We start from the raw sequence: 16,758 nt of genomic DNA, 5'->3' as shown, positions 1-16,758 counted from the left end.
GAGGACACTCCAGCAACCTTGTGGAGAGGTCATGGGGCAAGGATCTGGGTTCTGGCCATAGCCAGTGCCACCATTTTGAAAGAGGTGAGTGAACCCTTCTGAAAGAGAATCTTCCAGCTCCAGTAAAGCCTTCAGACGACTATAAGCCCTGGCTGCCATCTTGACTATAACCTCATGAGAGATCCCGAGCCATAAACAACCAGTTGACTGCTCCCAAATGAATTTGGACCCACAGAAACTGTGTGAGATAATATTTATTGTTGTTTTAAACTCCTAAGTTTTGGGGTAATTAGTTATGCAGCAATGGATAACTAATATAATCTCTTATTACTCAAATCCACCCAGTTTTCTTATTTTCGTCATTAATATAAAGGAAAACAGGAAATTCTATTTTAAAAATTTATCCTCCAACTCCGTTCTTTCTCCATCAGTCCCACAAAGACAAAATGAATAGCTGTTTTTTTAAAAAAAATTTTTAAAGGATAAAACAAGATTCATCTAATTTTTAGACAAACAAATAACTTCCTTGTATTAAATATATGACAGGGACTTCTGATAGAAAATGGTGAGATGAGATTTGGTAAGAGGAAATAGAAGGAATGGGATAGAAGCTAATGTGCTGTCCTAAGGAGAAGGAATGGAAAGAAGGAGAAACTAATTCAGGGGAAACTAATCCAGATTGGTTTCTTCCATTTGCGACTACTTTGCTATAGTAGATTATTCTGGGATCCCTCCCCAGGGAAAAGTGTAATGCTCAGAGTAGGGGAAGGAAGGAGACATATAATATGATATCCCAGAAGGCAAAATTTGCACTAGTAAGAAAAGGAGGAAAAAATTTTAAGTGGCAGCACTGATGCATCAAGAAAATTCTGAACAAGCATGTGATGGCAATTTGCAGAGTACCAGTCTTATTTCCTTATTGTGGGTAGAAAAGATTTCTCAAATGTTTTTCTTTTCTTTTTTCTTTTATTATTCCCTGCCACAACACATGTAGAATATAATGCACTCCAAACAGAAACAGAGATTTGTTACCATGATGATTCCCTAAAGCTGACGGTAAGGCACCTTTTTCCCCTTGCCACCTCTCTCAGTACAGCCAAAGATAATTCCTGCTAGCAGAAGAATCTGAATTTAAGAGTTTTATTATTATTATTATTATTAAGATTCTCTTAGCCTAATATTTCTTCTATCTCCTTTTTCAAAGTTCTCTCTCTAGGTTTCCATCCAGTTTTATTTTAACACAGACTAGAAAAAGAAAAACTGAGTAATCAATAGTATAGTAAAGAATATTTTCTCTCACACGTTCAAAAGGCTTTTTTAAAGATTGGGAAAAACACTGAAATTATTTTAATTATCTATTGGTAACAGTTAATGATATTGACTTTATCCTGTATTATGATTTCTAAGAGTTTTCTCTTTCTAGAGATGGCATAAAGGTAAAAGGAGAGAAATTCTTCCTCATCATAAACTCTTGGTTTCTGTTTTTAAAGAGTGGATCTATGACAAGTGCCATTAAAACTATCAGCATAACAGTGAAAAAGTATAAGACCTCATTAAAAAGATACTCAAAACACTAGGCCAGATTTTGATTAAAGGCAGCAAAAAAAAAAAAAAAAAAAAAAAAAGGTATAGCTTTATTAGTTTGTAAGGAAAATTATCATTGGCACACATCATCAAAAAATACTGATGTTCCCTTGAACTTCTCAAACTCCTTAAGATAAAGAAATTAGAAAGACAAAAAAAAAACTGTCTTACAAGCAAAATGCAGAAACTAAACAAAAATGGTTAGAAATCTGATAAGTTTTATTAACTTGGCTCCAAGTCACTACCTTACTGCCAACACTGAAGTTGTAGAGCTTTTTAGGCTACATCTTGTGTAAGAAGTCATACTTGGCTTTACAGAACTAAAAACTTATAAAGTTTTAAAAGGAATCCATGGTTTTGATTTAATGAGAGATTCTGAGTCAGAACCAACCAGTTAGGTTGCTGGCCAATTTTGACCCACAGAGACTATGTAAGATAACAAATATTTATTGTCATTTCAAGTTGCTGGGTTTTAGGGTGATTTGATATGCAGCAATGGATAATTAATATAATCTTTCATTATTCCAGTTCATGCAGTTTGCTAGAGATTTTCACTATTAATATAAAGGGCAACAATACGTAAATATACTATAAAGTAATTAGCAACAATCTAACATAAAGTAATTACCAATTTCTTTTTTTTAAATTTTATACACAGAACATGTACAGGCAAATGAAAGCAAGTAGGTTAAAGGCATTATTTCCAGAGTTAAAAGTAAGGGAAGACTGCTATTATAAAATCAATGGGCTGAGTACTTTTCCTAATTTGTCCAGCTTTTATGAAGAGCTATCTCCACGTCACAGAAGCTACTATAAAATATCCCCTTAAGAACTTGATGATATATCAGTAGAAGAAAAATAATTCTAGGATGATTCTAGGTTGGAATCAATGCAAATAGTGAATGCAAGTATTCCAAGGAATATTTTTATAATATTTCTGTATTTGATAGAAATCTAGAAGAATGTTTATAGGATACATTTTTAGATTCACTCCTCATCCTTTGGTGAACTGTAGATTATGATCTGTAAAGAGTGACTTTTAATCAAATTATAAGCAAACAGTCAAAAGAGGTGGGTTTACATTTTTCTCTATATAAATGAACATAAATCTAAATAACCTACAATGGAAAAGGTATGACATAAAAATAAAAGATTATTATTAACAAATTTATAACATAATTCTTTGGTGCCATGGGTACTACTTAGGGTTCATTTTTATAAAAAACTGGTAAAACAAGCAGACAAATTGGTGGATGACAAGAAAATTTTCTGAAAAATGTGACCTACCCTTAAGAGGATCATGCTCTGCTCTCATAATATCGATAAGGGAATTTTCCAAAGAGTGCATATTCAAACTGTCATACATTCTACTTCGATCCTGGAAGACAAGAAAAAGACTCTCAATATAATCAATGCAAATTTTTCAAAAGCAAGTATAAAAATACTGTCTAAATCCTCTTACATAATGAATAGGATATCTGATTAATATAATATTACTAGTCAGTTTGCATCCTAAGGCAATGCCAATAATGAATGATCTCATGAGCTATAATCTCTCTTACGTTAGAGGACAATATAGTCAATATATTTATCTCTAAAATCTCATATCCAAAGCAATCTAATTTCACTGGTAATATTAGCGCACAGTAACAGTCACTTCTATTGTTATCATTCTCAACATAGAAGGATTCTTAAAATGTTATCCATAAAGAAAGCATCTTAAGTTGTTTAACTTCTAAATTTGTACTGGAACAAAAATACATATTTGGGGAGAAAGAACTTAACGCATAAGTTAGTTTACTTTGCACCATACTTTAAACATCTATCAAACATTATGTTGCTTGAATTAGCAGTCTGAATTGACTTTCAAAATAACGAATGCACAGACACCTTATAAAGTAAAAACAAAAACATGAAATACTAGTATCAGAACAAAGACCTCTTACTCTCCAAGTGTTCACATATTTGTCTCTACATTTCTCACTCCCCCCACCCCCATCTCACACAAAAAAAGGCAGGTAGGGGAGGAAAGAGTGAAAAAGTATCCTCATCTCACTAAATTTCCTACTTCAGAGTAGGCCTAAGTGTCCTTTATGTAGTTCAGAATCTTGTTTGTTGAATCAATCCCACAGTTTGCTTAAGAAAGTAATTTGATTCTTTAATGCTAATGAATTTATACTGTATTCTGCACAACACAACACTCAATGTACTTGAACAAATATATATGGAGAATTACTACAGCAAGCCCTGGGCCATTCTCCCCAAGTCACCAGGGAGTCTTCCCAAAAAGTATCAGAACCAATTCCCGCCTGTTTAACAGTGTGTGTATATGTGCGTTTGTGCACATGCATGTTTGTGTATGTGGATGTGGGAGAGGCAGGGGCATGACTTTTTAAACTTTCAAAAATGATTAACAGAAAAAAGGGAAGGGAAGAATCAGAAAAGAAAGGGGGGAACAAAGCAGTCCTCACAGAAACCAGTATTAGGCACTTCAGAACATGAATTCTTAACCTGAGGTCCATGAGCTTCAACAGGGACCATGAAGTCTCTGAGATTATATGCAACATTCTACACCAAGTGCAGCTACAGAAAGGTTTTTATAGCTTTCATCAGTTTTTCAAAGGGGTCCACGACCCAGAGAAGATTCAGATCCATACCTTTAGAAAGTTGAAGAAAAACTTAAGATGTTTTCCAAAAATTGTTTTATTTATTTTCTCTATTTTTATGTATAAATTAGGGTTGTAACCTCTTTAAAACTAGGTGGTCCTGATTCAGTATTGTGGACTAAACAAGTTGCTGTCAAAGAATTTAAGAGTGTAAATGGAAAGAATGCTAGGCTCTTATTCAGCTCCATAACCAAGTACTTGTATCAGTGCACTTATTTTTACCCAAAGACCTCTGAGGCAGAACACACCCATCCTTGTGATCTCAATTGGTAAGGGAAGCACAGAGAATAATGAGTTATGACAGTGATTCTCCAACTTGAGCATGTTTGCAATCAACTGGAAGATTTGCTGACACATATTGCTGGCACCAATGGGCAGAATTTGATTCAGTAAGTTTGAAGTGGCACCTGAGAATCTGCATTTTCAACAAGCCTTTGTCAAAGGCTATACTTGTTAACCAGTAATTATAAAGTAGTACAAAGCCATCTCAAAATCTCAATGGATAGATACTCAAATGCTAATTGACTAAACTGAGACAAGTATCAGATATTACAATGCAGACTTGCTATCAAACTGAATTTGACTATCCAATGGAAAAGTACGTGCTTTTTTCTTCAAAGTTTCAAGATGTGTTTGAAACAGAACTATAAAATATAAAATGGCATAATGAAATAATATTTATAGAATTAAGAAAAACTCAAAAGCTATGCTATATCACTTATGTTCTAAGAAAGAATATATTCTAAATACTTTATATCACATTAATCTTAAATTCTTCCAATGAAAATGTTATAGATCAGGGTTATCTTCTTAGGCTGATCCTTTTTGAACAGAATCAAACTATGCTCCATCTTCAATCATCCTATTATTTAAATTAATGGTAACTATTAACACCACCCAAATTTTATCCACCACATTTTTTTGTTGTTGTGTTTTGGCTAATCTCCATTTCAAGGCATGTGACCTTACTCTGGAGCACAATAAATTTAATAAAATATTTCTGTATACACTATCAACAGGTCATGGATAACATTTAAAGTATGAAAAGAAAAATATTTAAATTATATTCAATAAATAGCAGTTACCACCACATTTAAACAATGTGAGAGTTTTATTTAGAAAACTGCATGTATTAATATAGCTTTAATGCCTACATCCAACTGAAAAAGTGAGATGCCCACTTACAAGGTCCCTTATTAGCTCTGAGCAGAAAAAGAACTCATGACATCTCAAAACTGCTTTTTGGATTTAATGAAACCTATAGGTTCCTGTGTAAAAGATACAGGTGATTCCATTAAGTAAATTGCATGTTTAAAACATGACTTCCAAAAAACCAAAAAACAAATATGGTTAAAAAACAAATGTGCATTCTTTTTACATAAATAAATAAGAAAATTCTGTGTTCATGTAAACTGCCATTGGTTTAAAAAATTAAAAAAAGTCTGAAGATAATTTTCAAGTGGTCATGAACAAACCAATATTGATTAGCATCAATAAATATAGAAAACCATAACAACATAACTTATATTTATTACCACATGGCTATCTGAAAACAGCAAAGAGATTTCACAAAATAATACTTCCAACCTACTTTAAAATATGTAAATTAGTTGAAAAAATCCAGGACTGTCCTTCAGGACTGATATTACAGAATCCCACAATAACAATCAGGAAAAATCTTATCTGAACTAATTAGTGGAAAAAGTATAATCTCTTAGAATTTTCTTATTTCTAATATTTATTTATTTATTTATTTTTGTAAACCCAGATACTTGCCACAAATACTTAATGGAATTTTCAAAAGAGTCCTAGAAAAGTTGAAAGACTCAGAAAAGAGAAAAATAATCCTCATCTTGAAGAGGCTGACCTAAGATAGTAAAATTATCAAAGCTGAAAAGTAACTAAAAAGGTCAATGTACAGTATTAAAATCAATACAACAAAAGGAACTCAAACTCAATTAAAAGGAAAATTTCTGATGGGCTACTACTTTTTTGCTTTGATATATTCAAAACCCTGTTGTAGTTTACAATAAGTGGTCAGGAAGAACCTTTTCTTCTTGAAAATGAAGTGGATTACAGAAAAGAGACAAATTACAGAAAAACCCTATGTCCCCATATTTGAAAATACAACAGATACTTTAACATGTATTCTTCTGCATACATAAAAAGAACTAGCTTTTGTTATATTTTTAGTGTTTATGTTTAGTTCTCCCATTTTTACCTTAAAATAGAATAAAGCTGTGCTAATGTCTGATATTTAAAATGACAATTTTAATACTGATTATACTTTCCCAAAGACACACTTATTATTTCACCATGTTGAATTAGCACCAGATGATGGGCTACTCTGCTGCACAAAATCATGTAGCACTAAATCTCATACTCTTTTATATAATTCTCTAGCTGTTTCACACATATACTCCTAATTCATACAACTGGATTCTCGGTGTCTCAAAGGTAAAGAATGGTATTTTCCCTCATATGCCAAGGGTAATCAAAACACTACCACACATAGCTCTTATGGTGTGGCTGTGTAATTGTGAAAACCTTGCGACTGACATTCCCTTTATTCAGTGTATGGCTAGATGAGTAAGAACATCAAGACAAAAATAAATAAATAATAGTGGGGGATAAGGGGTATGAGATGTTTAGGATGTTCTTTTTTATTTTTATTCTTTTTTCTTCCGGAGTAATGAACATGTTCAAAAATTGATTGTGGTGATGTACACACAACTATATGATGATACCATGAAACATCAACTGTATACTTTGGATAAATATCTGCTATGTCAATATATCTCAATAAAATTGCATTAAAAAACATATCACATACATAATGAATATACATTTCTTGTTTCTTCCTTTATTATTTCTAAACCTCAACAAAGTACTGTGACAGTCATTTTGAAAAAGAAATTTAAAAAATTTTCTAATAGGTTGACAGGGGCCAGACCTATTCTAGTAGCCACAAGAATTAAAGAAAATGGAAAGTCAAGAAGAAAATATCTGGGAAAAGAATGTAACAAGCACAATTAAAGAATTAAACACATAAAAGGACATATAAAAAGGAAAGAACTGTGATCTAAACATGAGAGCCTGTTCATTTTCAGTAACTAACACTTTGATGTGTACCAATGTCCCTGAAGTTCATCTGGTTTAAGAACCACAATTTAAGGAATGCTTTATTAGATGAAAAAACTAGGTTTGGTCTGTTATTTTTGCTAAGGTGAGTAAAATCTACAAATAAGTTATTTTTCTGACAGATTTCCAAATTATCATTTATCATAAATAACAACATAATAGCTTGGATATTGAAGACCTGGGAATGTATCTTCAATTAAGATAGCATGTTTATGTGACATGCTCCAGCATGGTAGGTAGAACTTCTGTAAGAGCAAGAATCAAGAATTTAATACACTGATAATACTCCTGTGAGGGGACTGGCTAACATGCAACTTACAGGCTCTACATGCTATATTACAGTTTTAAAGGCATGACATTGCTTTGTTTACAGAGAACTTATGTGACATATGTAAACTTCTAAGTAATAACCTCAGTTAAAAGTATATTTGATTTAAAACATTCAAGTATTAATGGATATACTGCATTCTAACTGAAATTCCATTTTAAAGTTAATTTAGAATTCACACTTTTGAGTATGATTTCTTGCAAAGATAATTAGCATTTTAGTGTAACTAATTAAAAAAAAAAGGAAAAAAAAGTAGTGTAACCAGTGTTTTAAAATAAATTCTCAGCCTTAAAGAAATTAATAGAAAAAGAGATAACTAGTAAACAGTTAAGACAAATATGCATAACAATTTGTGTTTTAAAAAATTTTTAATCTGAAGCCTTTCCATTATAAACAACAGTGTAATTAACACAACGAAATATCAACCCATAAAATTTTACATACACCCAAAGTAACACCAACCTACAAAACTAACTTTTTCCCCATTTACTGGATTTATGTGTCCAGATTATGGCATAAGTAAGACCTGAAGTATCTGAATAAAGAATTAAGACTTTAGTTCTAGAACTTGGTATTTTTTAGGCCTAATCAGCTTAAGAGTAAAAGAGTTAAATGCTCTTAAATAATGTATTTGTTAACTAAAATTTTTAGTATTAAAATGTTTTATATCATGAAAAAGGGTCACAAATGAAAATACCTATCCAGATGTTTAAGTGCCGAATATTTTCTAAAATTTTAATTTTTCCAGTGAGAAAATATTTAGTAAGATACCAATTCTAGTTTGTAGTTGCTGCAATTTTTTAAGAGCCTCAATTTCAAATACCTCAACCTTTCATGGAAAGATGGAAACACTGAACAATTACATATAATGAGCACACATAGAGTGCTCAAAGGAAACAACGACATTGCTTTTAAGACCAGATGAGAGCTTATACAGTACCTGGGATCACAGCGCCATCCATACCTTCCCCCCCAAGAAACCAAGACCCTTGTATTCTAAAATAAAGGAGGAGGAGGAGGGAAGCAGGGGAGGTAAGAAATGGCCAAAACACATCAGGCAAAGTACAAGAGCTGGCTGAAAAGGCCTTAGATGAACTATTTCAAAGCTTTCCTTTTACAGATAAACAAACTATGACCCCTAGAGATGACAGTCCATAAACTGTCTCATTCAGTGTCATAAAGATTGTGAAAGGAAGAGGTACAGGATCCTGGTCTCAAAACTCCTTTCCTAGTTCACTTCACTTTCTACTATCTTTTTTTTTTTTCCACCAATCCTTGATTTCATCACAATATCCTGTTTCCTAATATGAATTTACATGAAACAGCAGATAAAAGCAGAGTGACTTTGAAGGAAGTCAGAGTGGGAAGGATAGAGTAGATTCCTGTGGTGGACCCCTGGGCACCTCTGCAGAGCCTCCTTTGAAAATTTGAAAACGACTTCCTTTTCCTATCATCTCTATCTGTTCTCTAGCACTCCACCAATTGAAATAACCTTATAACCTAATTTCTCAATATCCATACCCACAGAGAAACTTTATGCCAGCTAAATCTACTCTCTTCTCCATAGACACGGATCCTTCTCAGCTATGTACTCTATTACTTCTTCCTGCACATAATGTTAGAAAAATTACTTCACTTCCTTTCTAAAAACATGTCCCTCGCCATCTTCAACATAGTTATCATTTTCCTCTTTTAACATACCATCTTCTAGGCATTTGTATATTCAATTTGAACAACATACAAGTGCTACCATAAAAACATTGCAAATAAGGTCTAACTGGGTCAGCGTGTAGAAGAGAGTAGAAACAGATGAAGAGCTTATATTAACAAGGCAATAAAGCACAAATTACTTGAGGTAACTAGTATTTCTAAATGGGGATACTGGCAGGACTACTTTAGTAAATATGTAGGACTTGTCTAAAACACATGCTAAAAGTTCATTATTGAAGTTAGTGCAAACCTTCTAGATTAGAGTGCTATTTTACAAAAGTATTCATTTGCTTATATAATCCTTACTTGTAAAATCATCTCATGCTGATAAATTGGCTGAAGACAAGCCTTAGCTAAGGAAAACACAGCTAGTTCTATTCAGTGGACCCCACAATGTCAAGTCTATGCTCATTCACTTAGGCTCCATCAGCATGAATCCTTAGATATAAGGACTAAGTTTTCTATTTGTCCTGTAATAATCCTCATCATCTGGTACCAAGTATGCACTCAAATTTAGTCTGTTGTAAGTTAGATAGCATTTTGTTACTACCAAGGCTTGAAGGTAATTTGATTAAGACTGACTCCCTCCCAGCTTTCTGACTCAGGGGTACTCCATAGGAAACTGATTGTTTGGAATAAGACAATACAAGAATAGTAACAATAATTAGAATAAAAGAAATACTACAACAATACAGTTTTTCATAAAAGCAAAAAAACTGAACTAAGACAAGGACTTTATTTGAAATATATCTTAGGATAAATGTAGCAGATTTCATGACAAAGACTCATTAAAAAATTCTGTAAAACATTAATGAAATATAAAGTTATATATTAGACATATGATTTTGCACCTAAAAGCAAATAATTCTGAAAGGAGATAAAATCTGTTCAGTTTGACTGATGTTTAAAGTCAGGTGCTCTTATAACCCCACTGTACATAATTAAGCCCTTTTTCCAAAAACAAATTTATTAGGTTTTGGAAATATAAAATGATTATTAATTATTTTTTAAATTTGAACATGAAGCATTTAATAGTTTAAACAAAGTGATCATTAAAAAATAAATTGCTTTAATGTCCTCTGACATATGCTTAAATAAGCACAATTGGAGAGTAAACAATAAATCCTAGTCATTAATATAAATACTATACTCCAAGTCAAAATCCTGAGAAATACACACTTTGCAGCCTACCTGGTCTATTCTGGATGTTCCGGCTGCAGTACACCAACTATCTTGGAGTGACTCTGAGCCCCAAGCTGGCAACTGCAAACTAGATCTCACCTTCAATAGCATAGAAGTTTTCATCAGAAAAGAGCAGTTCTTTTTCCCAAACCCACCCATGAAAAAGAAAAAAAACAAAAACAATCAAATTCTTTCTAACTTGTATCTTTGCTCTGTCCTCTAGTGGTTTTAGAGCAAAAAAACATAAATCTGATTTGAAACAGCCAAAGGGAGTTTTACGAACATTTAATACCAACAAAATATTAGAAAGTCTGAAAAAAAAAATGTCTAATCACTTTAAATATCAGGCCATATTTAGAAAAAGATAGTCACTGAAACAGTGAAGACAATTTGAATTTGATGGAAAAACCCCAAATTTTGTCACAATCACAGCTGTTCTAGGAATATTCTAATATACATACAGCTTACCATAGTCAAATCTGTGCACAATTACAATTATGATACATTTAAGTTTAGCTACATTATAAGAGAAACACATTTTGATGGCCTATTAAGGCATTCTTGAGTTGCCAATTAAAAGCTTCAATATGTATTTAAGAAATACAGCAGGTTTTCTACATTTATGAAGCTTATTTTCTACTGTGTGCTTAGAGAATGTTTTACATTCTCAATTTGCTCACCCTGTATAGGTATTTTACACTTTGATAATTAAATTCTATGTTTAAAAACCAGAACTTTCTTTTCTTTAACCTGTTAATTTTACCATAATATTACCATTACCACCCAACTTTTTATTTTAAAAGATTAATATTAGAAATAAGGCCATTTACATACCATTCTTACCTGTAAGGGTAAGAGTGTATTACTATTGTTGTCGGTTCTGAACACATTATCTTCAATCCAAGATTTTGGTGTCAGTGATGGAGTAGATCTTGTAAATTTCGGTGGTGCTATGACATTACCAGAAAATGGTTTCTTCAATGGAGATATCTGATTCATAGTTCCTGGAATTCCCATGTTTCCAGTTCTACGATGATCTCTACCATGCATTGCTCCCCAGGACATACTTCCAGTGCCCCAGCCACTGCTCTGATGGTTGCTCCAAGGAGATTGTTTCAGAAGAGGCTGGGGAAAATACATCTATTTAAATTATAGGCATTTCAAATGTTTATAAATCAGACTCAAGTTTCAGATCTCAGCTAAGGATTTATACGATCTTAAAATAATGAAATCTATAAAGGTAATGCAGGATATGTCTTGAATAGTTTACAAATAAGTAAAGGCTTGAGATGTTGCTATATGAAAGTATATTTTAATGTTGAGTGAGTTTTCATCATCTTGTCTACAATAATTATAATGAATCAAACAGATATTTTGTGGCAATTGGTAAAATATAACTATGCAGAGACAAGAGTATACATGATAAACATGAAGAGAAAAATATTTTAAATTGATGAAATTAACTTTGAAGATCCTTAAAGATAAAATCTACATTCTGATTGATCTTAAAGCAACCACATTCTGTAGGGCACAAGACTAAACACAGTCTTTATTAATTAAAATACCCCAAAAGACATGAGTTAAATTTTTAGATTTTGGGTTTCCAAAACAAGCTGTACCATCACAAAAGTGGAGAATGATAATTTTTAAAAAAATTAAAAATCCTTTTGGCATGGGGACAATATAGGAAATACACTATTTTTTTTTGCATTGCTAATTCTTTAAGGTATTTTATTCCAGTTTTAGTATAGCTTCATTTAAAGTGTTTTATTTTTATTTTACTTTATTATCCATGGGCTGTTAAGCAATTTTCTGATGTTACCCATAGGTGGATCCACTGAAATATCCCGACAATAAAAAACCCCATGCTCTGATTATTCTATAAAGATCTTAATAATACAAGTCTCCATTTAGTTCATTCATTTTCAAAAGCAAATTTATTCCAATGTAGAACCTATGCTGAGTAATGTGAAGTCTTTGAAGAATGGAAAATCCACCAAAAAAGGCATTAATTGGAAATTTAAAAAATGATTAATTACCAGCAATTTTACTTATAATGAGCTTTGTACTTAAGGTTTTATACATTAATAACCTGTGCTGTAGTTTAGCAAAAGTAAGTATGTACTGTGTAGTTACTATAAATAAATACAGCACTCTTAAAAAAAAATAACCTTAGACTTTACAGGACAAATTTTTTAAACATCTGCTCTCTCGTACCTATTCTTTTAAACTTCTAAATGCTAATATAATCAGGAATATATACCCTTTCCCCCTTCATAAGCTCAAATGCCTACCTAAAGGAACTTGGACAAATCATTCTCAAGGGCCTTACTTTTCTCACTAAATGATTCAATATTCAAAATTCTCTTCCAGTTTTCTAAAATTCTCTAGGAAAGTTGTGACCTCTTACACACCACTGCAAGACCCATCTTTTGTCCAAAAGCAAATATTTAAAAAATGGGTGGATCATGGCACACGTTCTTCTAACATTCTATATCATGACTTTCACAATATAGAAATACTGACAGATGATTTTTTGTGGCAAGTTGACAGTTTAAAAATCAAAGACACTGAAACACAAAAGATACTCAGTATGCTGTTCAAGATAATATAAATCATGGAAAAGTAGATGACTATTTCAAAATTCCATATTTTTACTCCTTATAAGGCCACATTCTCTTTTCTCAGAAACCAGTCAACAACAACAAAAAAATGTTAACTGTTACTTTGGTTAATTTAGATAAATAGTATTTACCTTTGAAAACAGTTAACCCTTGAAAACTTAAACTGGTCAGTAGAAACAATTATATGCATGGGTGTTTCTAACACTTAACTACATTACCCTAAGTGTAAAAAATGTCCTTAAACAGAATGATCACTGTAGTAAATGCTGATTATATTAAACTGCAACAAAACACTCCTTCAATGTCAATTTAAAAACCCAATAGTTACCCAAAAATTGAATTGAGAGAATAACATGATCTTGACTCAGAAAAGATCTGGCCGAATAAAAAATCTGCACGTTCCTTCAGAACTACATTATTCCCTTAAAATATACATACCCCCAAATTCAAGAGAAAGTTAAAGCCACAGAATAATGTAGTAAAGTCTTCTCTTCAATGTAACACACTAAACACAGATTCAAGCTTCGTTTTAACCGCTTTTTTTAAAACCCACACAATATTACCCAAATATCAAAACAAAAACAAAAAGCCTACGCAAGTTAAAAGCAATCTTGGAGTGTCTCAGTTTTCATCAACTAAGCCATCACGAAGTTCCCTTTTTAAAGTCATCTGACAACCCTCAAAAGGGAAGGTGGTCCAGCCGGGAGGAGCGGCCCCATTTCTCTAACTCCGACCCCGCGGCGGGCGACGCGGCTCTGCCCGGCAGGTCGACCTGGACGGGCGTTGGGAAGCGCCCCACGGTCCGCCCGGCCGGCGACGGCTTCGGAAGCCACATCTCTCGCCGGCCAATTAAGAATGAAACAAACTCGAAAGAAAAAAAAGCCTTTCCGCCCCTTCCCTCATTGGACAACAGGGAAGTGTCACGGGCTCCCTACACGCACCGTCTCCGGCAATCGTTTTCCTCCTTTCCCAAGTTCGCTTCTCTCCGCCGTTCCTCGGCGGCCGCTGCCCAGGACCGCCAGCCTCACGTTCCCTACCCCCGGCCCCGCCGTGTTTCATGGGTCGGGCGTCAGGGACAGGTGCCCTCCGGGGCGCGGGACGTCGGGGACAGCGGACCTCCGGGCCGACGACAGTCCGGGAACAGAGCCCGTGGGAGAGGGGCGTCCGGGGACAGCGCCCATCTGGGCTGGGAGAGTTCGGGGACAGAGACCCTTGGGAACGGGGGACGCCCGGGGAAAGCGACCTTCTGGGCTGGGAGAGTTCGGGGACAGTGGCCCTCGGGGCCAGGAGGGGTCTGAAGTCAGCAACCTCCTGGCCCGGGGGGCGTCCGGGGACAGCGACCCTCCGGGCCGGGGGGCGTCTGGGGACAATGGCCCTCCGGGCCGAAGGTCACCCGGCCTCTCGCGTGCCCGGGCGCCCGCTACGAGGGGCAGGGGGAGAGAACACGCCTGTCCGACCCCGACGCCATTGCTGCCCCGGCCCCAGCCCCCACCGCCGCGTCGGGGCGTTCGAGGGGGGCACCCGGCCGGCGGCGGCTTCCAGAGCGAACCCATCTCCTGAGCCCGGGCAGCCCACGGTGGCCATTGCCCGCGCCGCCCGGGGCCGCGGTCCGTCACTGTTTTCCGCCCTCCCCACTCCACCCTCACTTGGGGCGAGTGGCTCTCGTCGCCGCCTCCCTCGGGACCGCTCCGGCCGAGCTAGGACCTCCGGCCTCCCCGCGGCTCGGGGCTCGAGGCGGAAGACGGCCGGGGGAGCCCCCGCCAGCCGCCGCTGCCCCGCCCGCGGTCTCCCCGGCCGCCGCCCGCCGTACCTGGTGGTGGTTGTAGGAGTTCCTCTGCTGCAGGAAGGCGGCGGCCGCCGCCTGGTGCTGTTGCTGGAGCTGCGGGCTGACGGGCGACCTCCGGCTCTGCGGCTGTTGCGGCGCCGCGGGCGGCGGGGGCTGCTGCTGAGGTAAATTCATGGCCGGCGGCGGGGGCACCGCGGCCGCGGAGAAGGGGCCGCCGAAGCCGCCGCCGCCGCCGCCGCCGCTCGCTGGCACGCTGAGCCCCGCGCAGCCGTGCGGCGACACCGGCGAAAAACTCGGGAAGAAGGCCGGGTTCATGGACGACGGCAGCCCGGGGTAGAAGCCGTTCTCCGAGTCGGGGCTGGGTGGCGGCATGGCGCTGAGCGGGCCACCGCCGCCGCCGCTGCCACCCGGGGTGGCGGTCGACGAGCCGGGCGGCTGCGGCTGGGACGACTGCTGGGGCGGAGGCTGCTGCTGTTGCTGCGGCGGCGGCGCCTGGGGCTGGGGCTGGGGCGGCGGCGACGCGGTCTGCACCGACCAAGGGGTGCCGAAGCCAGGCAGCGGCGGCGGCGACGCGGAGCCGCCTCCCCCTCCGCCTCCCGGAGGTCCCCCGCCCCCGCCGCCGCCCGGGTGCGGAAGGTCCGGGCTCTGCAGGCTGCTGAAGGCGCCCGCGCCGAGCGCCCCTCCGGGCAGGAGGTTACTGGGACTGTTGAGCAGAGGGTGGTTGGGGGACTCCATGGAGCCCGGCGCGGGGTTCACCGGCGGCGTCGAGGGTGCCAAGCCCGCATTGGGGGGCTCGGCGGCGCTGCCCTCGCCCGCGACCGGGGTCTTGCGAGGGCTGCCCGCGCCTCCGTGGCGGCGCCGCGAGGCTGCGGGGGGCGAGGGTGGGAGCTGTGGGAGCGGGGACAGGTCTGCCGGGCGCTGCCGCGGGGCGAAGTCCTGCGGCGGGAGGTGCTGCGGGTGCGGGAGGCTGAACTGCTGCTGCCGCTGCTTCTGCTGCTTCTGCTGCTGGCGGTGGGCGAGCTGCGCGGGCTGGAGGAGCGGGCCGGGCGGCGGCGGCGGGCTGAACCGGCCGGGGCAGTGGAGCGACGGCGGCGACGGCTTCGAGTCCGGAGGGTGGGGAAGGTGGGGGGGGCTGAACTCTTTCCTCTTCTGGCTGTTCAGCTGCTGCTGCTGCCGCTTACTGAAGTCCTGCGGGGAGGAGGTGCGGCAGCAGCAGCAGGAGGAGGCGGAGGCGGAGGAGGGGTGGTGCAGACTCGGTTTGAAGTCCTGGGAGGGGAGGAGGTGGGTCACACCCGCGTTCGTGCCGCCGCTGGGGTGGTGGTTGGGGAGTTTCTCCGCGGCCGCCGCCCCCGAGAGCGGCCGCGCCGGCTGCTGTGTCAGCCCCAGCAGCAGCTCATCCTGCATGGTCTGCTGATGCGCCAGGAACGGGGAGGAAGAGGAAGCGGCGACCGAGCTGCCTGCGCCGCCGCCGCAGCCGAGGGGGATACAGAAGGGGGAGGCGGCCTCCGAGAAGCCGGTGACAGGCAACGGCGGTGGCGAGAGTGGCCCGAAGGGCGTGGCGGAGGGCAGCGGGGCGACGGCCGCGGCGGGCCCTGCGGCGCAGGGGCGGTACGCCCCGCCGGTGAACAGGGACCCGGGGATGGTGCTTCGGAGAGGGGCAGCCTGCAGCACCCCAAACCCGAAGTCCCTCATTTATCTGGCCGGCGGCAGCGGGAGGAGACGCGCCCCGTCCCCTGC

At 39.3% G+C, this 16,758-nt stretch overlaps 1 protein-coding gene across 11 annotated transcripts in view; it reads right to left on the bottom strand.

The window, feature by feature from the left end:
- The window catches only part of CPEB2 (cytoplasmic polyadenylation element binding protein 2), a 63,281-nt gene extending 46,553 nt beyond the window's left edge, over positions 1 to 16,728 (bottom strand). For 4 of the 11 annotated variants that reach the window (XM_037829409.1, XM_037829412.1, XM_037829411.1 and 1 more), the window contains exons 1-4: positions 15,046 to 16,728; positions 11,446 to 11,736; positions 10,621 to 10,710; positions 2,872 to 2,962 (exon numbers count right to left, since the gene is read on the bottom strand). In XM_037829409.1, the coding sequence (XP_037685337.1) occupies positions 2,872 to 2,962; positions 10,621 to 10,710; positions 11,446 to 11,736; positions 15,046 to 16,713 (2,140 nt within the window). In that variant the 5' untranslated portion in view covers positions 16,714 to 16,728. Of the gene's footprint in view, positions 1 to 2,871; positions 2,963 to 10,620; positions 10,711 to 11,445; positions 11,737 to 13,829; positions 14,867 to 15,045 lie in introns of those variants that run through there. The other 7 variants (XM_037829410.1, XM_037829413.1, XM_037829419.1 and 4 more) reach the window with 7 other exon arrangements.
- Between the last annotated feature and the right edge of the window lie 30 nt (positions 16,729 to 16,758).

The sequence above is a fragment of the Choloepus didactylus genome, chromosome 3, assembly GCF_015220235.1.
Source record: "Choloepus didactylus isolate mChoDid1 chromosome 3, mChoDid1.pri, whole genome shotgun sequence".
NCBI lineage: Eukaryota > Metazoa > Chordata > Mammalia > Pilosa > Megalonychidae > Choloepus > Choloepus didactylus.
Note: the sequence above shows the minus strand (reverse complement) of the source record. Positions and strands in the feature narration are given on the sequence as shown.